This window comes from Oncorhynchus gorbuscha, linkage group LG08, assembly GCF_021184085.1.
Source record: "Oncorhynchus gorbuscha isolate QuinsamMale2020 ecotype Even-year linkage group LG08, OgorEven_v1.0, whole genome shotgun sequence".
Taxonomy (NCBI): Eukaryota; Metazoa; Chordata; class Actinopteri; order Salmoniformes; family Salmonidae; genus Oncorhynchus; species Oncorhynchus gorbuscha.
Window position 1 is genome coordinate 67,341,351 of NC_060180.1, and position 21,640 is coordinate 67,362,990.

Consider the following 21,640-nt stretch of genomic DNA (forward strand, 5'->3'; position numbering starts at 1 on the left):
CCCCACACACACACACTCACACACCTTATATGAAAACGTCAATCACCCATTAACGCAGTCACTACAAGCAAGAATCTGTACATGAAATCTATACACTCGTAGCTCATCATCAGTCCATCTCGGAATCATATACTTTTCCAGGTCTCAGGTCAGAATCAAATGCAGAATTCCACGTCATTCTATGGAGTTGTTGAATTTATAAAAGCGTCTGGTGAACAATCAATGGCCGCAGATGACCAGTACGCCCCATGACCCTTGAGTGGCCCTTGGATTTCTGAGCTGGATTGACAGAGAGTAGGTAAAAGGTCAGAGGTCAAATTAAACATCTGTTACATCACGAAGCACAGAGACATAGATGAAATATCCTATTATGTCTCCATGAGAGGAGGTAAACAGTGATCTGTACATCATATGGGTCTGTTAATTGGAGTTTAAGATTATTTACAGGTCAGATAACCTGTATAACATCTAGCTCAGGTCGGCACAAGTAGCTGGTTGTGTGTCTAAAGACATGAGATGTCAACGAGGTACCTTCTTCTTTCAGGACATGTCTCCTGGTCAGCCTCCAATGCAGTGGATGATCCCCTGTCTGTGTCTATGTCCGCCTCTCCGTGTCTGTCTGCGGCAGTGTCTGTGTCAGAGCTGTTCTCACTGCCTAGGGCTGATAGTCTGCTGCTCTCCGGAGTAAGGCCCTCTGGGCTGGGGGACTTACCACTGAGACAGAGGGACACCATGTTAACACACATACTGTACAAACACATACACAATACATACATCTAAAAGCCCACAGACAGGACACACACACACACACAAATGGATCGTGTGGTAAGATCATGTGGGAGATGGGGAGTACATCTTGCAATTTCCACGAGAACTCAGGACCCTTTTCAGACACACAAACACACAATCGCCTGATTTCTAGGTCTTCAGACACTGAGAAAGAACAAATCCTCACTTCACTCTCTTCTCCAGGATCCCAATGTGGGTCTGTCTCTCATCCAGGGCTGTTTTCAAAGAGTCAATCTCTCTCTGTTTCTCCGACAGGTCCCTCTGTAGGCGGTGGTTGGTCTCCTCCAGCGTCTCACAGAAAGCCTGTCAGCAAGATTGCCACAATAAACCGAACCTGGATTATGTTCATGAGGCACCAAATGGAAGAAAACTGAATAAAACAGAGAGGAACTACCTAGACTTGTCCAATAAGAAAAGCTCATTTTTGTTTAATGTTAATAACATTTCCTGTCATATGCCCTACTGAACACAACCCTAGTTCTATTTGGCTCAGTTGGTTGAAGTATGCTGCTTGCCACACAATTGACATTCTGAGACCATAGCATGGAGCCAGCTAAGTATTTGGTAGGTCTACTATCTTGGTAAGATCTCTCTAGCAAAATACATGTGTTCTCAATGAGACTAACCTGGATTTTTAAAAGGTTAATGATAATAAAAAGTACTGTAGAGATAGCTCACCCTGCTCTCCTCCAGGCTGTCAAAGGGGCCTGGCGGGTCATCCAGACAAAGGAACTGTCTGACCGCTTCACTGTGGGGGAAAGGTCAAAGGTCAGAAAGACGACATGGACATCCTCCAATATAATTACGATATGCGCACTCACTGCAGATACACTCAAGAGTAGTATCAAACACACACACACACACGCAAAAGACACACTCTTGATTTCTCTTGAAAACGACATGTGAGACAACCCTAGATAAAATAAAGGTGAAGGGGAAATGCTGAAGTCCACCTGTTGGTGAGATCTCTGTGTGCTATGAGGTTCTGTAGGAAGGCTTGTAGGCCTAACTGTCTCTCCTCCAGAAACTCCATGTCGTAGTTATCCTTGAACCAGCGCTTGGGTGGAAGGGCTAGTCTGAACCTGGGAAATAACTCCTTTAGCTGAGAGAAAAACACAGAGAGCAGTTCAATATTTTATTCACATAAATTGCTCCCTCAAGTTGGAGGGTGTCAAGTTGATTTTATTGATCTCCTCGTATGATCTCACCAATTTGGCCCTTGATTTGGCACAATTAAATGAGTCACAGGGAGCCTCACACAGAGACAAATACAAAGCACGCCATCTCCATCCATTTGGCAAATTTGACCATAATTCTATCCTCCTGATTCCTGCTTACAAGCATTAAATCAGGAAGCAGCAGTGACTCGGTCTAAAAAAAGTGGTCAGATGAAGCAGATGCTAAACTACTGGACTGTTTTCCGAGCACAGACTGGAATATGCTCCGGGATTCTTCTGATGGCATTGAGGAGGACACCACATCAGTCATTGGCTTCATCAATTAGTGCATCGACGAAGTCGTCCCCACAGTGACTGTACGAACATACCCCAACCAGAAGACATGGATTACAGGCAACATTTGCACTGAGCTAAAAGGTAGAGCTGCCACTTTCAAGGAGCAGGACTCTAACCCGGAAGCTTATAAGAAATCCCGCTATGCCCTGAGACGAACCATCAAACAGGAAAAGCATCAATACAGGACTAAGATCGGATGTGGCAGGGCTTGCAAACTATTACAGACTACAAAGGGAAGCACAGCCGAGAACGGGCCAGTGACACAAGCCTACCAGACAAGCTAAAATACTTCTGTGCTTGCTTCAAGGCAAGTAACACTGAAACATGCATGAGAGCACCAGCTGTTCCCGGACAACTGTATGATTACGCTCTCCGCTGCGAGTAAGACCTTTAAACAGGTCAACATTCAGACGGATTACCAGGACGTGGCTCGGGTGGTTGATGTCCTTGATGATCTTTACAGGAAGGCCATAAAGATCATCAAGGACATCAACCACCCGAGCCACTGCCTGTTCACCCCGCTATCATCCAGAAGGCGAGGTCAGTACAGGTGCATCAAAGCTGGGACCGAGAGACTGAAAAACAGCTTCTATCTCAAGACCATCAGACTGTTAAACAGCCACCACTAACATTGAGTGGCTGCTGCCAACACACTGTCATTGACACTGACCTAACTCCAGCCACTTTAATAATGGGAATTGATGGGAAATGATGTAAATATATCACTAGCTACTTTAAACAATGCTACCTTATATAATGTTACTTACCCTACATTATTCATCTCATATGCATACATATGTATATACTGTACTCTATATCATCGACTGCATCCTTATGTAATACATGTATCACTAGCCACTTTAACTATGCCACTTTGTTTACTTTGTCTACATACTCATCTCATATGTATATACTGTACTCGATACCATCTACTGTATGCTGCCCTGTACCATCACTCATTCATATATCCTTATGTACATATTCTTTATCCCCTTACACTGTGTATAAGACAGTAGTTTTGGAATTGTTAGTTAGATTACTTGTTGGTTATCACTGCATCGTCGGAACTAGAAGCACAAGCGTTTCGCTACACTCGCATTAACATCTGCTAACCATGTGTATGTGACAAATAAAATTTGATTTGATTTGTATGCGCTGACCAACTGGCAAGTGTCTTCACTGACATTTTCAACCTCTTCCTGTCCGAGTCTGTAATACCAACATGTTTCAAGCAGACCACCATAGTCCCTGTGCCAAAGAACACTAAGTTAACCTGCCTAAATGACTACCGACCAGTAGCACTCACGTCTGTAGCCATAAAATGCTTTGAAAGGCTGGTCATGGCTCACATCAACACCACTATCACAGAAACCCAAGACCCAGTCCAATTTGCATACAGCCCCAACAGATCACAGATGATGACATCTTCCATTGAAAAAAAATCTGCCGTTTCCAGCTGCAATAGTAATTTACCAGAATTCTGGTCACATTAGATGTCGAGAGTCTATACACCAGCATTCCCCATGTGGGGGGGCTGTCAGCACTAGCACACTATTTGGGAGACAGAGATACTAGTGAATATCCAACAAACTTCATTCTAGAGCTGGCAGAATATGTTTTGAAGTATAACTATTTTAGGTTTAATGATGAATACTACCTCCAAACGAATGGAACATCGATGGGCTCCACATTCGCTCCGAGTTATGCAAACCTTTATGTGGGTCTTTTTGAAGAACGTTTTGTTAATGATGAAAATGAAAATCCATTTTTGAATAAAGTCCTGAAGTGGTATCGATATATTGACTACATTTTTTGCATATGGGAAGGAACTGAACTGAGCTGTCAGATTTTATGGCACTACTCAATGACATTGACCCCAATCTCAAATTCACGATTGAATCCTGGACTTCCTGACAGGCCGTCCCTAGATGGTAAGGGTAGGTAACAACACATCCGCCATGCTGATCCCATTACAGGGTCCCCTCAGGGGTGCGTGCTCAGTCCCCTCCTGTACTCCCTGTTCACGCATGACTGCACGGCCAGGCACGACTCCAACACCATCATTAAGTTTGCCGGTGACACAACAGTGGTAGGCCTGATCACCGACAACGATGAAACAGCCGGAGGTCAGTGACCAGACCGTGTGGTGCCAGTACAACAACCTCTCCCTCAACGTGATCAAGAAAAAGGAGATGATTGTGGACAACAGGAAAAGGAGAACCGAGCACGCACCCATTCTCATCAACAAGGCTGCAGTGGAGCAGGTTGAGAGCTTCAAGTTCCTTGGCGCCACATCACCAACAAACTGTCATGGTCCAAGCACACCAAGACAGTCGTTAAGAGGGCTCGACAAAACCTATTCCCCCTTAGGAGACTAAAAATATTTGGCAAGGGTCCTCAGATCCTCAAAAGTTTTTACAGCTGCACCATCGAGAGCATCCTGACGGTTTGCATCACTGCCTGGTATGGCAACTGCTTGGCCTCTGACCGGAAGGCACTACAGGGAGTAGTGCGTACAGCCCAGTGCATCACGGGGCTAAGCTTCCTGCCATCTAGGAACTCTATCCCAGGTGGTGTCAGAGGAAGACCCTAAAAAAATAGTCAAAGACTTCAGCCACCCTAGTCATAGACTGTTCTCTTTGCTACCACACGGAAAGCGGTACCGGAGCACCAAGTCTAGGTCCAAAAGACTTCTTAACAGCTTCTAGCCCCAAGTCATAAGAATCCTGAACAGCTAATCAAATGGCTACCCAGACGATTTGCATTGCCCCCTCTCTATGCTGCTGCTACTCTATGTTATTATCTTATCAATGCATAGTCACTTTAATAACTCTACCTACATGTACATATTACCTCAAATACCTCGACACTGATGTCCCCGCACATTGACTCTGTACCGGTACCCCCTGTATATAGCCCCTCCATTGTTATTTACTGCTGCTCTTTAATTATTTCTTATCTCGTACTTTTTTTCCCTTAAAACTGCATTGTTGGTTAAGGGTTGTAAGTAAGCATTTCACTGTAAGGTCTACAACGGTTGTATTTGGCGCATGTGACAAATACAATTGGACTTGATAGAAATAGAATGGCCAGTTCATCCAGTGGAAGGGACTATTCAGAATTGAGCCCTGGTGTCTGCTGCAGAAGCTCACCTTATCGTTGAGTCTGGCGAAGTCTGTGTACCTTCTGAAGATCACCCAGTTCTCTTCCTCATTCCTTCTCACCAAGATTTTATACACCTGCAGTGGAAAATTAGACCATGTTATTTTTGTATCATATACTTTATGCCAGGGATCATCAATAGCGACGGAACTATTTTTCCTTGAGCGGATGGTCGGGGGGCCGGAACATATTTACAAATCGTTTGGAGACTGAAAATTGAGCGCAAGAAGCCCAAACAGATGTAATGTTTGACTAAAACATCATCATTTGAAACCTTGCTTACATTTGTATATGATGGCGTGTCTCCCTATTATGTGTGGGAATACTTGGGAACAGATATCTGAAATTACTTAGAGATGATTTCCTGGTGTTTTTACAGTCTTTTATGTCCAACAATAAAAAATGTACAGAAGGACAAACAAAAAACATTGAATAGAAAACGTGGAAAACCACTTTGGCCCGTGGGCTGCCAGTTGGGCAACTCTGCTGTATACACACAAAGACATGGATGTAAGTAACCGCAGCCATAACACAATGTTTGTTTAGTTCTGTTAAAGGTATACTCTTATCAGACATTTATTGTATCTCTCAGCACCACTACTCTTTAGATACTACTTTAGTGAGTGTGTTATAAAACCAAGCCAACTACACACAAAAACACAGTATCTGATGCCATTTCAAATAAATATATATATATATATCTGAAAAGGAAGATAGAAATTACAAAGCAGCATCAATCTTTCTAAAAGGAGATTGTAAGAATAAAATACAGCTACCCTACCTAACTGAATCACACTCCACAGAGTCACTTCCTTGTGACTGGTTGTCTATCTCTGGTCATTTAACAACACACACACACACACACACACACACACACACACACACACACACACACACACACACACACACACACACACACACACACACACACACACACACACACACACACACACACACACACACACACACACACACACTATTAGTTCAGCCTTTTCCATGAATGAGAGCACACATGATAGAAGCAGTCACAAAATCGTATGGAATTCAACCAGATGGGATGTTGATTATTAAATGTGCATCCTATAACTCTTTAAAACAAAATGCTGCATACGACAGTAACTACCATTTAATAACTGATGGAAACTTGAAACATGGATGGAACTTTTAAACCAAGTTCCCTGACATCATGTGTGCAGGATTTTTTGTCCCAGCTAAGTACCACCTGCTTCAACTCATTTGTTTAATCAAATAAGGTGTGATCATAGAATTACAATCAATTAATCATATGGGTGACTCCTTACTGTGAACTTTGCCCTCTCCTCCATGACCTCATAGCCCAGCAGGGTAGGGGTGAGGGGCCTCTCCCAACTGTCCCCTGGAGTACCATCCTCCTGGACCGACCCCTGCTCCCCTCTTCTGGATGTCCTGTACCCCTCGGGGCTGGAACACGCCTGGGGGAGGCTCGGACAGGCTACCGTGGCCCCCCAGGACCCAGTGGCCTTCACCCAGGGGGACTTTCCAGGAGGTGAACAGCCAGAGCTAGAGATAATTCCCAGGGGGGGGGTCCTCTTGGGCCAGGTCGGGGTCCGTTCCATGGGGACAGGCACTGGGACAAAGGGGGTGGCCATCTTACCTCTTTACCTTCTTGAATAATGAAGCAGAGAAACATGAGCTTGAGTTGTTACATTGTGATCCATTATCTGTTCGAGAGAGAGAGATATTTGGATACTCACATACTGAAGCCTATCCCTGGCTTTAAGAAACGAATTGCTCTGATTTGGAGAAGGATATGTGGATACTGGACAGACCGGAGAAGATAGTCCGCATGCCTGACAGCTGTAGATGATAAAGAAACTAAGACATTCCAGTCAGATTCTCTGGAATCACCGACGTATGCATACCAGATGAAGTTCATGGACAGAACATCTGCATTGTCAATCACTCACTTCCCGCATTATCCTAGCGAAACAAGACGGAAAAATGACCCCTTCCGGGCATGGGCAGACGGATACGCTAACGTAAACATGATCATTCCTGCCGAGCATATTAGAAAGTTCAAAGTGTGAATATCCGACTCAAATAGGTTTATTTATCACTCGATGCTTTTATTGTAGCCTACTTTGAGTGGTCACAAAATAATTATTAGATCAAAATCATTACACTTTGGCTAACTTTTATTTTTTTCTCTCCATTTAGCTAGTTTATGCAAAGACCCACCCCACTGGGCATACGATTTGAATTGACGTTGTTTCCACAACAACCAACGTGGAATAGACGTTGAATTACATTCAGTATCCAGTGGGACAGCTCTGACAATTCACGCCTCTACAGTATGATGCCGCGTTCATATAAAACTAGGAAACTCGCACATTTCCGACATGCCAACTGTTTGTAGCTATACACGTGCCGCGTTCAACGAAACAGCAAGTGTGGCAATTCCGAGTTTCCTAGTTCCGACTAGCACAAGAACGCGGCATTAGTTTGGAAACTGTGGATGTGTACCAATTTTATTTTGTTCCCTCTCACGTCAGCTAGACTTAAACGCGCACTTCTCTTTCACAATCGGTCACAAACAACATTGGAGCAAAATTCCCTTGTAGAGACCCATGTCCTTCAAAGTTATTTGAAAACAATCACGTCATGATACACAAATATCTGGGAAATTCCCTAATAGATTGGAAAATCTACAATCCGCTTGCTTGAGTTTTCTATCTTGCTCCAGTGTCCTCTCTCAAAAAGCGAAAACATCAACTCTTACAAATGCATCACCAAAATGTATTTGTATACTAGTTTTTTGGGGGTATAAACTATCAATGACAAACCAGACATGGATGTGTTTGGGTTAAATGCGGAAGACGCATTTCAGTTGCAGAACTGACCCTTCCCTTTTCTTTACTATCCAGTAGACAAGACAATGGACCTGATCGGACAGCTCAGAGCTTCTGCTCTTTTCTGTCCATAAGAAACAATTGGATTGGTGGAAGAGGCAGGGCAGGCCAGGAGCAAGGAAGAGGGTGTGGTCAAGCAAGGCATCCCCCGAGGCTAGATGCCCAAAGGTTTTTATCAGAACGGGCGTAGATTAGTTTCGCCTTTTCTTTTCCCGACATGAGTTTGTGGTGTTTACTTTAAAAAATAAAAGATAAATAAAAAATAAAAGATAAAAAACTTCATTAACTCACAACTGTGCAAGGGGAGAGGGGTGGGGGCGCTAAAGGAGTGCATTCGCATATATCTACACACTTTCATACACACACAATTGATTGTATTTTTTAAATATATATATATATATTTACTGTCCACAATATATTACATATATTTATTGTCTCTCTGTGGTCACAAAAAAACGATTGTCGCATGTGGGCGTGTCTAAATCCCTCCATGCCAATTTCCCAGCAAAGGCGTTCAAAGATACCGTAAAGTAAACATATGGGCAGCAAAACCTATATATTTCAACTTGTCTTTTTCGTGTTTTACCTTCATTTTTTGCCGCGTTTAGATGGTATATATTTGCTACTTGACACGTCAAACCAATTACAGCAAAGTACTTCAGATGATGCCAGAATGTTGCAGTCCTTTTTGAAGAGTCAATGAGCTTGTTTTAGTGGTAAGGCTGAAGCAACCGAGTGCAGAAGGAAAGCTGGGGAAAGCACCTCTGCCCCTGCATTACTTGCTGTTTGTGGTTTTAGGCTGGGTTTCTGTACAGCACTTTATGACATAGCCTGATATAAGGGCTTTATAAATACATTTGATTGATTAATTCGGACAATGATGGCTCAGTGCAACATGGCAGTGTTGCCATTGTTTTATAAAGTGTTTCTTTGTCATTTCGAAATAAACATATCTCAAACCTCCACATTACACACTCACAAACTGTAAATGTGTGTACATTGTACTTTTAATTGTTTAGCGAGAGAGCCTCATATCACATATCCACATGAATGCGGGTCACATCTTCGGTCAAACAAACAACAACTGAACATTGCAGTCGAAACTTCATGACCTTTGATCACATGGTTTTTGTGAAGTTCATGAAGTCGATGTAAAGGAGCAAATCGGACCGTTTTTATCCCCATAATATATCGCACTTTGAAATGAGACTTGACAAAATTGGTCCGCTCGAACGAGCCCAATCACACCGCCATAACGTTCGGATCCTGAATGTAACTCAGAAGAAACCCGGAAGGGTCTTGTCATCCTATCCCTTCACAAAATTACAACGGACACAGAAACCACCGCTTTCGTAGCTACCTAAACGTAAAATGTAAACATTGCTGTCCTTATTTTAATCAGTCAGTTATTTTGTAGCACGCTACTAGCTAACTAATGACGGACTTCTACAGGGTCAAGAATATGCCCCAATGCCGTGTCTTTAGCTTACAAGTATAAATCAGTCACCGGTTGTTTTGGCGTGGAGTGGTTTTTAGTCCCTAACGTTACTCGCTAGAGAGTTGGATACATTGACAGAAAAGGACAGTAACATTTTTTAGTTAGCAACAATTCAAGTCACTGTTTTTTTTTCTTCCGACGTCCAGTTGCAATCATTAACACCGGCAGCGCGAGCACATTATATCAAACCTGCAAGTCAAACGTCATCACGTAGCTACCTTTTTAATGGAACATTTATGAATCTGTACTCGGCTCTGTCAAGCCACCAGGGTCTTTTCGTTGCATCGGGAACAGGAACTCTCAATTCCGCTTTCTCTTTTAGGCAGAGGAGGACAAGCTTTTTTCAAGAGCTCCTTATTGTAGGTTCACAATAATTATGGAGCAGCAGCACACGGGCTGTGTGAACCTTTGTAGTCTCACGAGCACTCTACCGGTGATCCCCTATCAAAAGCTGACGGACTTACATTACCTGAGTAAAGGTGGGTTCGGAACCGTGTTCAAGGCACAGCATTGCGATTGGCGGACCACAGTTGCCATCAAGTGTCTGAAATTGGATTCGCCTGTTGGCGAAAGGTATGTTTGTTCAAATCAAGATCTAATCTATCATTGCCTTGTCCGATTTGATTAATGTATCGACTAGATAGGCCATGATCATGACTCAAAGTTCCAGTACATTTACACAAGTCATTAGACGAATACGTGTTCTGTACGGGGGAGTTTCATTAATATCCCCGACACTAAATCTGAGCATTGCCATGGATAATTAACATGCGTTGCTTGCGGTACGGTTTTGCAACCATAAGAACCATATCTTTCATGTCAGCGATAAAGGATTTTCAAAATACAAAAGGTTTAAATTGATACACCTTTTTTATAAGGTTCCCACACGGCCACATATCCATGTTACAGCGTTTGTTTACAGGAGCCCGTGACTAACTGACCTGTGCTAATTAGCTCTCTGCGTCTCCGAACATCTGTGTGCAAACGGAAGACAGGCGCCACAAACGTGTTGTCAGGAAAAAATACTGTCGGCTGCAACTGTGTTTAAAAACTGTGTGTATTTTGCATTTGTGAAATTATTTTGATATGAAATGAAAGTAGAGGGATTTCGCTTTTTAAATAGAACACGTAAGGTCCTTGGACTAAGAAGTAAAGTTAGGCTCTCTAGTCCAATATTGGGCTAAAGGAGAAGTAGATATTACGAGCCTCATGGCTATGTGCCAATTTGAATAGAAAATACTTTAATTTCACTGTTTTCTATCACTCAGAAATGTACCTTATTTTTTTCAATACACACAAAGATTCAATATGAATCTCAATTCCTGTGTCATTTGAATGACTAATGTCAATGTTCTCATCATGACTGTGTTTACAGGGAGAGGAATTGCCTACTGAAGGAGGCGGAGGTGCTTCACAAGGCCAGGTTCAACTACATCATCCAAATCTTTGGCGTATGCAACGAGCCAGAATTCTTCTGCATCGTCACTGAGTACATGAGCAATGGCTCTCTGGATCAGCTGCTTCATGAGGTACACACCGTTAGTAAGAACCGTGTACCTGTTCAAACAAGGGAGTTGGGACTGAGGCACAAGAATCTTGCCATACCAGTCTAGGGGCTTTTCATTTCCTTCTCCCACAACTGTTTCGAAGCAGAGTATAGGCATAGTGTTTACCACTATCATTTTGAATGAATAAGAATGTCATTCAGGCTTTGGTATCAGATTGCTTTACTCTCGCTATGACTAAAAAATGTGAGCGCTGCAATGTCGGCACAATACTTAGCACTGGCATTTCTTCTCATTCCCCCCAGTCCAGGGGTCTCCTACATTTTCTAGCATTTAGAGCTTCTTTTAATACAATGAAACATCCCGAGCTACAACTTTTTTCCCTAGTTTTTAAATAGGCACATTCTCTTCTCCACTACCCTGCAACTCTTCCCCAGGTCCTTAGTTTACAAGTTAAAGTAGTGCACTATATTTTTCTGTCGATATACCAAGTAAAAGAATGGTTAATAAACAACTCAGTAAAAATGTTCCTGGTTTTAGATTGTTAATTTTATTTCACTCTCAAAATTACAATTGATCATAGAGAACAATGGAATTGGATGTTCTGAGTCAATGGTTATGTCACATCTGAAGACTATTTTTCATTGAGCATCTAGCGAGTGAGGAATGTGATGTCTAATGTCAGTCTAGCAATGGTTCTGTACTGCTCATTTCATGCCAAAGTTTGCAAATAATAGAAACAAATTATATACAGTGCATTTGGAAACTATTCAGACCCTTTTCCAAAATGTTCTTACGTAACAGCCTTATTCTAAAATTGATTTAAAAATATAAAAAATTACATGTAAAAGTCATCTATGACAATACCCCATAATGACAAAGGGAAAACGTTTTTTTTAGATTTTTTATTTTTTACAAATTAGCAAGCATAAAAAAAGCATACCTTATTTACATAAATATTCAGACCCTTTGCTATGAGACTTGAAATTGAGCTCCGGTGCATCCTGTTTCCATTGATCATTCTTGAGATGTTTCTACAACTTGATTGGAGTCCACCTGTGGTCGAAGGAATTGTCCCTAGAGCTCCGAGACAGGATTGTCGAGGCACAGATCTGGGGATGGATAAGAAAACATGTCTGTAGCATTGAAGGTCCCCAAAAACACAGTGGCTTCCATCATTCTTAAATGGAAGAAGTGTGGAATCACAGACACTCTTCCTAGAGCTTGCCGCCCTACCAGACTGAGCAATCGGAGAAAGGCCTTTGTCAGGGACAGAGCTCCAGAGTTCCTCTGTGGAGACGGGATAACCTTCTAGAAGGACAATCATCTCTGCAGCACTCCACCTTTCAGGCCTATATGGTAGAGTGGCCAGACAAAAGCCACTCGTCAGTAAAAGGCACATGACGGCCTGCTTGAAGTTTGCCAAAAGTCAGCTAAAGGACTCTAAGATCATGAGAAACCAGATTCTCTGGTCTGATGAAACCAAGATTGAACTCTTTGGTCTGAATGCCAAGTGTCACTTCTAGAGGAAACCTGGAACCATCCCTAGGGAGAAGCATGGTGGTGGCAGCATCATGCTGTAGGGATGTTTTTCAGTGGCCGAGACTGGAAGACTAGTCAGGATCGAGGGAAAGATGAACGGAGCAAAGTACAGAGATCTTTGATAAAATTCTGCTCCAGAGCACTCAGGACCTCAGACCGGGGCTAAGGTTCACTTTCCAACAGCACAACGACCGTAAGCACACAGCCAAGACCCCGCAGGAGTGGCTTTGGGACAAGTCTCTGAATGTCCTCGAGTGGCCCAGCCTGAGCCCGGACTTGAATCCGCTCAAACATCTCTGAAGAGACCTGAAAATAGCTGTGCAGCGACGCTCCCCATCCAACCTGACAGAGCTTGAGAAAATCTGCAGAGAAGAATGGGAGAAACTCCCCAAATACAGATGTGCCAAGCTTGTAGCGTCATACCCAAGAAGACTCGAGGCTGTAATCGCTGCCAAAGGTGCTTCAACAAAGTACTGAGTAAAGGGTCTGAATACTTATGTAAATGTGCTATTTCATTAACATTCTTTAAAATAAAAGTGAAAAAATATCTGCAAACCTGTTTTTGCTTTGTCATGGGGTATTTTGTGTAGATTGAGAGGGAAAAAACACATCTAATTATTTTAGAATAAGGCGGTAACGTAACAAAATGTGGAAAAGGGGTCTGAATACTTTCTGAATGTACTACTACTACTTACTCATGATATACTTGTGCCAGATAAGCCTACTTTGCAGCATTTCCAGCAATATTGCTGGAAATTAATTGGCATATTGTGTTAGGTTTGGCAATTTAAGCAATTTTTTTTAGATAGTAGCTGGGAGCTTGCAGTGTCTGATACTTGTGAGATTTGTTTATGACCGTTTGCGGTAGAACATTTGAAAATGTCATGTACTTTCAGAATTGTTTGGCGAGTTACTGTTACGTGGGCTGCGAGCTACTGGTAGTACTTTCCCTTCTCTCCTCCCACACTCTGTAGAAGACAGTGTACCCCCTGCTGGCCTGGTCATTGAGGCTGCGTGTCCTGTACGAGATAGCTCTAGGGGTTAACTTCCTACACAACATGACCCCACCCCTCCTGCACCACGACCTCAAAACGCAGAACATTCTGCTCGACGGAGAGTTTCATGTCAAGGTGTGTGTGTGTGTGTGTGTGTGTGTGTGTGTGTGTGTGTGTGTGTCAACCTCTGTCTTACTTAGCGGTTTTCATATTATATAGTCCCCCGAATCACTGTTCGTCTACGCCTGTTGTTTTATAAAGCATGTTGACAAATGGCAAACAAAATCAAATGTTAAGGCAAAGGCAATTTGTCTTCCATTTAATATGACCGGAGTATTCATGGTTCCAATTAAACTGTTTGGTCATACTGAAAACGGGGACAGGAGAGGATTAAAATATGAATCAGCTCTCCATCATCCAGCTCAACCCTCCTGCATGAACCAATCTAATCTTCATCTGCCCCTATTAAGCTTCATGTATTAATGAGGCTTTTAACTGACTAAAGTCGTAATGGCCCAGATTCATTTTGGTTGTGTATAAATAAACATAATTTTTTAATTTCCCTGAGAAATAGCCTAGGCCTACATATTTGAATGTCTCTGATAATCAATGTCTCCTTGGAAGTTCAGGGTTGTCTTCTTGTAGGGAGAATATGTTTGAAAACAGGGAGGTGCTACCTGTCCAATAAGAATTTTCACTTTTCGTTGCAAAATCCTGCTCTCAAAACCCAGTTGTCCTTGTTGTGTCCAGATAGCAGATTTTGGCCTGTCTAAGTGGCGTCAGCTGTCCATCAGTAAAGGCTCAGGATCCAAGCCACCTGAGATGGGGGGCACCGTCATCTACATGCCACCCGAAGCTTACGAACCCTCCAAGAGCCGCAGGGCAGACGCCAAACACGATATGTACAGGTGAGCCAACAAGAACCAGGTTTTGAGTTAAAGGACCTGGCCAGATCTGTTTGTGCTTTAGCCAGCCCCTCTGCTATATGCATGGCATGGCATGACAATGAACAACTGAGCACTATGCTAAAGCACAAAGTGATATGGCATCCAGGCAACCTGTAAGTCATGAATCATATTAACATACTGTAGCTAGGTTCAGACCACTATCTTAAAGGGCCTCTAAAAAGTCTAAAGCCAACTTATCATCTGACCATATCCTGTGATTTCTTTATTCTTTATCAGCTAAAAATGTTTGATCACAATACAGCGTTTAGGCTTTTAGCATAGCCCCTTTTCCACCCCTTGCTTCCCCCTACTAGCTAACCACTAGCAGCCTTGAAACACATCACTTATTAGCTGTTCAGCATTTTAGCATGGATGAGGATTTCTACTTCAATGAGTTGGCGGCGAAGTACATATTGCTCATCCCGGACCAGGCTGCAATCACTGGAAAATAAATTGGACGAGCTCTGTTCGAGACTGTCCTATCAAGGTGATCTGAAGAACTGTAATATCCTATGTTTTTCAGTCGTGGCTGAACAAAATCATTTAAAATATAAATCTAGTAGGTTTTTCTATACATCAGCAAGACAGAATGGCATAGTTGGGTAAACTCAAGGGGGGTGGTGTGTGTCTCTGTTAACAACAGCTGGTGCACAATCTCTAATATTACAGAAGTCTCATGGTTCTGTTCACCTGAGTTAGAATACCTCACGATAAGCTGTAGGCCATACTATTTAACAATAGTTTTTACAACAACACATTTTTTTAAAGTGGATGCTAAGCTACAGGACTGTTTTGCTAGCGCAGACTGGAATATGTTCCAGGATTCATCCAATGGCATTGAGGAGTTTACCCCATCAGTCACCTTCTTCATTAATAAGTGCATTAACGACATCATCACCCACAGTGACCGCACATACATATCCCAGCCAGAAGCCATGGATTACAGGCAACATCCACACTGAGCTAAAGGCTGCCGCTTTCAAGGAGCAGGACACCAATCTGGATGCTTATAAGACATCCCGGTATATCCTCTGACGAACCATCAAACAGACAAAGCGTCAATACAGGACTAAGACTGAATCCTATTACACCGGTTCTGACACTCGTCGAATGTGGCAGGGCTTGCAAACTATCACAATTTGCAAAGGGAAACCTATCAGCGAGCTGCCCAGTGACGCAACCTATCAGACAAGCTAAATGCCTTCTATGCTTGGTTTGAGGCAAGCAATACTGAACCATGCATGAGAGCACCAGCTGCTTTGGACGAATGTGTGATCAAGATCTCTGTAGCCGACATAAGAACTTTTTTAAGCAGGCTAACATTCACAAGTCCACAGGGCCAGAACGATTAACAGGATGCATACTCCGAGCATGCACTGACCAGCTGGCAAGTGTTTTCACTGACATTTTCAATATCTCCCTGACCCAGTCTGTATTACCTACATGTTTCAAGCAGACCACCATAGTCCATGTGCCCAAGATTGCCACGGTAACCTGTTTAAATGACTGTCGCCCTATAGTACTCAACATCTGTAGCCATGACATGCTTTGAAAGGCTAGTTGTGGCTCACATCAATCGTCCCAGGCACCCTGGACCCATTTCAATTCTCCTACCACCATAGATGGAGGTACTCCCCATTAAACTCTACACTTGCCTTTCCCACCTGGACAACAAGAACACCTCCATGAGAATGCTTTTCATTGACTACAGCTCAGCGTTCAACACCATAGTGCCCTTCAAGCTCCTCACTAAGCTAAGGACCTTGGGACTAAAAACCTCCCTCTGCAAATGGATTCTGGACTTGCTCATGGGCTGCCCCCTGGTGGTGTGGGTAGGAAACATCTACCATGCTGACCCTCAAATCGAGTGTCTCGGGTGCGTGCCTAGTCCCCTCCTGTACTCCCTGTTCACCCATGACTGTATCTGCGCATGACTCCAACACCATCAAGTTTGCTGACGACACCGGTGGTAGGCCTGATCACTGACAAACGTGAGACAGACTATACGGAGGTGGTCAGAGACCTGGTAGTATGGTGCCAGGAGAAAAACCTCCCTCAATGTCAGCAAGACAAAAGAGCTGATCGTGCTCTTCAGGAAACGGAAGGGCCGAGCATGCCTCCATTCACATCGACTGGGCTGTAGTGGAGTGGGTCGAGAACTTCAAGTTCCTCGATGTCCACATCACCTATCATGGTCCAAATACACCAACCAACATTAATAGGGCACGACAAAGCCTATTTTCCCCCTCAGGAGACTGAAAAGATTTGGCCCTCAGATCCTCAAAGTTCTACAGTTACACCATTGAAAGCATCTTGATTTGCTGCATCACCACTTGGTATGGCAACTGCTTGGCATCCGACAATAAGACGCTACAGAAGGTAGTGTGCACGGCCCAGTACATCCCTGGGGCAGAGCTCCCTATCTTCCAGGACCTCGATACCAGGCGGTGTCAGAGGAATTCCCCAAAAGTTGTCAAACACTCCAGCCACCCTAGTCATAGACTGTTCTCTCTGATACAGCACGGCAAGCGGTACCAGAGCGTCACGTTTGGGACCGAAAGGTTCATGAACAGCTTGTACCCACAAGCCATAAGATCGCTGAACACTTCATCAAATGGCTACCCGGACTATTTGCATTGACCGTTTTTTTTTTAATGCACAGACTCTCTTTCACTGGCTCTATGCACACTTACTGGACCCACACATACTAAACTGACACTCCCAACACACCCACACAAACATATTTCTGTGGGGATCTACCTCAAATACACAATTAGTTTCTACAACATTCCTTGCGTATCATTTTTCAAAGGGAGTAGGCAGAAGTGTCATTTTTCACAACTTTAAAGGGGGCTGAACTTCCTGATTTTAGCCTCTGTTTCAATTATCTTCAGTAAGAAATGAAACTGCGAATGGGGTTTTGTGTGTGCGAATGTGAGAAGCATTTGTACTTCACTATGCCAAAATGGTACACAGTTAATTAGTACATCACCCTTTTTAGATAACTTGAAACAGTTTAACCAGGTCTTGTGTCTGGAAGTAGCCTAAACTAGCTAATGTAGCAAGCTAGCCAACTTCTTTCGCCAATTAGCTTCAGCCGGCCGGTGTGCGTTCGTGGCAAAGTTGGTTTGACTTTGGATTGCCTGTCTGTGGGGCTAGTTAAGGACCGTCAATAAATTGCACAATGTAAATGGAACAATATTTGTATATGGATTTCTACAATTTAGTTGGTTTGAGGTTTTTAAGTAATTGAAATTTGGAGCTATTGACATTTTAAAAAATATTGTCCCATGTACATTATGTAATTTACTGAATGGTCCCTAACTAACCCCATAGATGTCAAATAAAATGTACCATGGGCATTATAATTGGGTTGCATGCAGCTGCTTTCCGAATTGATGATTACTTGGGTGCTGTGGGCAGGATTGAAATAAACTGTTACGGTACCCTTAATTACATGACCTACCATTATTTCTTAAATATCTCGCAGATCTCAGTTTTGGACGAGACTGACTATGACAAATTATCCTATTTTAAACTTTGTAGTCAATTTTGACCCCTAGAATAAATGTCTGACTCCTATCGATGCCACAGGCCGGTTTCAAAAGGAGAAGTTGCTTATCATGTTTAGTTGCTATTTAATAGAAGATTGTATTTCAAGGCAAGTGTAGTATTTAGCCTTCGGTAAATCAATCCACATTCCTCCCGAAGCAAACGGTGAAGTACTTTGTTAAGTTTCAATTTCATTGATCTCAGTGAGCGTCTCTAAGGTGCTTGCCCTTTCTAGATGAACACCCCCTTAAAGGAACCCCTTGTTTCAGTGAAGATGTCACAAAAGGAAATGCTGAAAAGAGATATGAGACTAGCCCTTCAAGTTCCCCTAACCTCTGACTGATTCACTGGGGCTTTTGGGCAGTAGACTGTCATGATGACTGAGTCATGCCTCCACTGGGAAGTGTATTGTCCTTTTGTGTACGACTGAGGAAATGAGATTCATGACTGACTCTTAGTATTAGACATCCATTTGAGGAGAATGCTCATCTGACATCAATATTTATTTTTCTCCCCAGAGGCTGCTATTCTAACTGTGGGTCACATAAAGCTTTTTTTATTTTTTATGTTCCCATTTTAGTTACGCAATCATTATGTGGGAGGTGCTGGCCAGGAGGATACCATTTGAAGGTAATTTAAGGTTTAGATGTTGTTGGAATGCAGTATAGAATGTTTGTAAAAGCAATGTGTTTTTATGGATGTTAATAACTTCACTTTTATGGAATCATATAACCTCATTCAAAATAAATGTCAGCTATACATACACGTTAGATTAGCCTCATGACCTTACTGTTTCTTGTCAGTGACATATGCCAAACTCATGAGTTAACATTTATGGTCCTCTGCAAGCTCGAAAATAGCGGTGGGATTTCCAGACGCAAGTGATATTAAATCTTCATTCAGAAGTTTTTTTTAAACTGAGTGAGCATTTTGTATTTCTGTACAGAGGCGACCAACCCCATGCAGATCATGTTCAGCGTGCTGCGGGGGGCACGTCCGGAAACAGGCCTGGACTGTCTGCCAGGGGACATCCCCAGCAGGGAGACACTCATCAACCTCATGACTTTCGGCTGGACCGCTAACCCCGACGAACGGCAATCCTTCCTCCGTAAGAGACATGACCTCTAACCTTTGACCTCAACTCGTTACCTTCACATAGGCTGAAGTTGCCCCTAGACGTAGATCTCAGAACAGTTTGGCGCTTTCCTGACACAAATGTTTATGGTTAGGATTTGGGAAAAATAAGCTGATTCTGGATCTGTGCCTAAGGGGGACTTCTACTCACAGCCAACAAATACCTCTTTCTTCTCAGTAAGAGATCACCCCTCACCTTTCATCTTAACTCCCAGTAACCTTTACTGACTCAGACAGATGCCATTCTAACCTTATCTTGTTACTTGGCACAGAAACCTCCCGTAAGATCAATATACCTAACTCAATGTTTTGTACAATTAATACATTGATGTCAATGTATTATCTATGTAGGTGTTGCAAGTATACATTTGTCCCTAAAAACTATAGAGCCAAAACCGTCTCTACTTGTCTTGTGCAGAGTGTGTGATGGAGCTGGAGCCAATGCTGAGGAGGTTCGATGAAATCAACATCCTGGAGGCCGTGCTGGAGGTCAAGAAGTCAAAGGTCAGTCAGTGCGAGATTGTCCAGTACACAGGTCAAAAGGAAAAGGTTTGGCAGGAAACGTACAGTCCCAAGTCATTCACTATGACTCAAGTAACCTCATCCCCAGGCTCATATGACCTCACTGTGTATTGTTAAATGTTTTAGTTCTGTTGATGACTTCAGACTTGACCAGGGTTTGGCGCATCGTGACTCATTGAAATGTCGTGAGATGGATGACTTGACAAATGACGAACAGAGAGACAAATGTATGACTTCACATTTTGGTAGAAATAATCCAAACCCTACTTTCACTTCCTTATTCACTGTTTAACGTGGAAAGAAATGCACACAATGATTTGCAACAGTTTATTTTTAAGCAATAAGGTATGAGGAGGTGTGGTATATGGCCAATATACCATGGCTAAGGGCTGTTCTAATGCACGACATATCACAGAGTGCCTGGATATAGCCCATAGCCATGGTATATTGGTCATAATACCACAAATCTCCGAGGTGTCTTATTGCTATTATAAACTGTTACCAACGTAATTGGAGCAGTAAAAATAAATGTTTTGTCATACCTGTGGTATACGGTCTGATATACCATGGCTGTCAGCTAATCAGCATTCTGGGTTCAAACCACCCAGTTTATAAAGCAGCATACATTCTCTTTCTCTAGCTGATGAGGCGGGCAAGCTGTTACTCTGCCACACCCATGGTGTGTGAGAGGGGGAGGGAAGAGGAGAAGTCTCTGAACATTCTGAAGAACAACCCCAGTCCCTGGCCAGTGAGTATAATGACCGGCTGTCCCCGGCAAAACGTTTTTTGGGTCAACCGAGAGTCCTCTTTTAAAAAAAAAAGTTTTACCAGTTGATAGGTCAACATTTTAGAACGTGTATTTTTCATTATGTAGACACACCCTATGTGTTTATTAATAAAATAAACTATTGGCACAGAGCTTGTCTGATGCTTTAAGGGGGCACTGTTTGATGAAATAATTAAGATGCACAAATGTGGCAGTTTGTTCATGTTCTTCAATCACATTCATCTATCTACTCCGCCTGTCAACAACGAACATGAAAGTGAATCGTATCAACTGTCAGGCCTGATGCTCGCGCTAGCAACATTGTATCAACTGTCAGGCCTGATGCTCGCGCTAGCAACATTGTATCAACTGTCAGGCCTGATGATCAACTGTCAGGCCTGATGCTCGCGCTAGCAACATTGCAACTGTCAGGCCTGATGCTCGCGCTAGCAACATTGTATCAACTGTCAGGCCTGATGCTCGCGCTAGCAACATTGTATCAACTGTCAGGCCTGATGCTCGCGCTAGCAACATTGTATCAACTGTCAGGCCTGATGCTCGCGCTAGCAACATTGTATCAACTGTCAGGCCTGATGCTCGCGCTAGCAACATTGTATCAACTGTCAGGCCTGATGCTCGCGCTGCAACATTGTATCAACTGTCAGGCCTGATGCTCGCGCTAGCAACATTGTATCAACTGTCAGGCCTGATGCTCGCGCTAGCAACATTGTATCAACTGTCAGGCCTGATGCTCGCGCTAGCAACATTGTATCAACTGTCAGGCCTGATGCAACTCAGGCCTGATGCTAGCAACATTGTATCAACT

At 43.1% G+C, this 21,640-nt stretch overlaps 2 protein-coding genes across 5 annotated transcripts in view; one reads left to right on the plus strand and one right to left on the minus strand.

Moving 5' to 3' along the window:
• LOC124042076 (sorting nexin-16-like) lies at window positions 1-10,088 on the minus strand. 4 transcript variants are annotated; one of them, XM_046360401.1, is made up of 9 exons: window positions 10,070-10,088; window positions 7,199-7,301; window positions 6,767-7,109; window positions 5,456-5,542; window positions 1,743-1,891; window positions 1,468-1,537; window positions 956-1,092; window positions 532-714; window positions 2-279 (listed from the first exon to the last, which is right to left on the minus strand). In XM_046360401.1, the coding sequence occupies exons 3-9, from the start codon at window positions 7,091-7,093 to the stop codon at window positions 180-182; spliced, it is 1,053 nt and encodes a 350-aa protein (XP_046216357.1). In that variant the 5' UTR covers window positions 7,094-7,109; window positions 7,199-7,301; window positions 10,070-10,088; the 3' UTR covers window positions 2-179. The 4 variants fall into 4 exon arrangements, with proteins under 4 accessions (XP_046216358.1, XP_046216357.1, XP_046216356.1 ...); XM_046360400.1 differs by lacking the exon at window positions 10,070-10,088 and adding an exon at window positions 8,940-9,120; XM_046360402.1 differs by lacking the exon at window positions 10,070-10,088 and having other exon boundaries at window positions 1-279; window positions 6,767-7,106; window positions 7,199-8,598.
• Window positions 9,570-21,640, plus strand: part of LOC124042075 (receptor-interacting serine/threonine-protein kinase 2-like) — a 23,765-nt gene continuing 11,694 nt past the window's right edge. Inside the window, exons 1-8 of the mRNA XM_046360398.1 lie at window positions 9,570-10,424; window positions 11,227-11,380; window positions 13,873-14,028; window positions 14,644-14,801; window positions 18,973-19,022; window positions 19,339-19,500; window positions 19,945-20,030; window positions 20,689-20,796. Coding sequence (XP_046216354.1) covers window positions 10,228-10,424; window positions 11,227-11,380; window positions 13,873-14,028; window positions 14,644-14,801; window positions 18,973-19,022; window positions 19,339-19,500; window positions 19,945-20,030; window positions 20,689-20,796 — 1,071 coding nt within the window. The 5' untranslated portion in view covers window positions 9,570-10,227. The remainder of the gene's footprint in view (window positions 10,425-11,226; window positions 11,381-13,872; window positions 14,029-14,643; window positions 14,802-18,972; window positions 19,023-19,338; window positions 19,501-19,944; window positions 20,031-20,688; window positions 20,797-21,640) is intronic.

Bases quoted from the DNA above. Each gene is read 5' to 3' on its own strand.
- LOC124042076 (XM_046360402.1), bottom strand. From the start codon at position 7,093: ATGGCCACCCCCTTTGTCCCAGTGCCTGTCCCCATGGAACGGACCCCG. The intron at 1,892-5,455 runs GTGAGCTTCTGC...TTTTTCTCTCAG, and splicing joins TCGCCAGACTCAACGATAAG to CTAAAGGAGTTATTTCCCAG. The intron at 1,093-1,467 runs GTGAGCTATCTC...TCTTGCTGACAG, and splicing joins ACAGCCTGGAGGAGAGCAGG to GCTTTCTGTGAGACGCTGGA.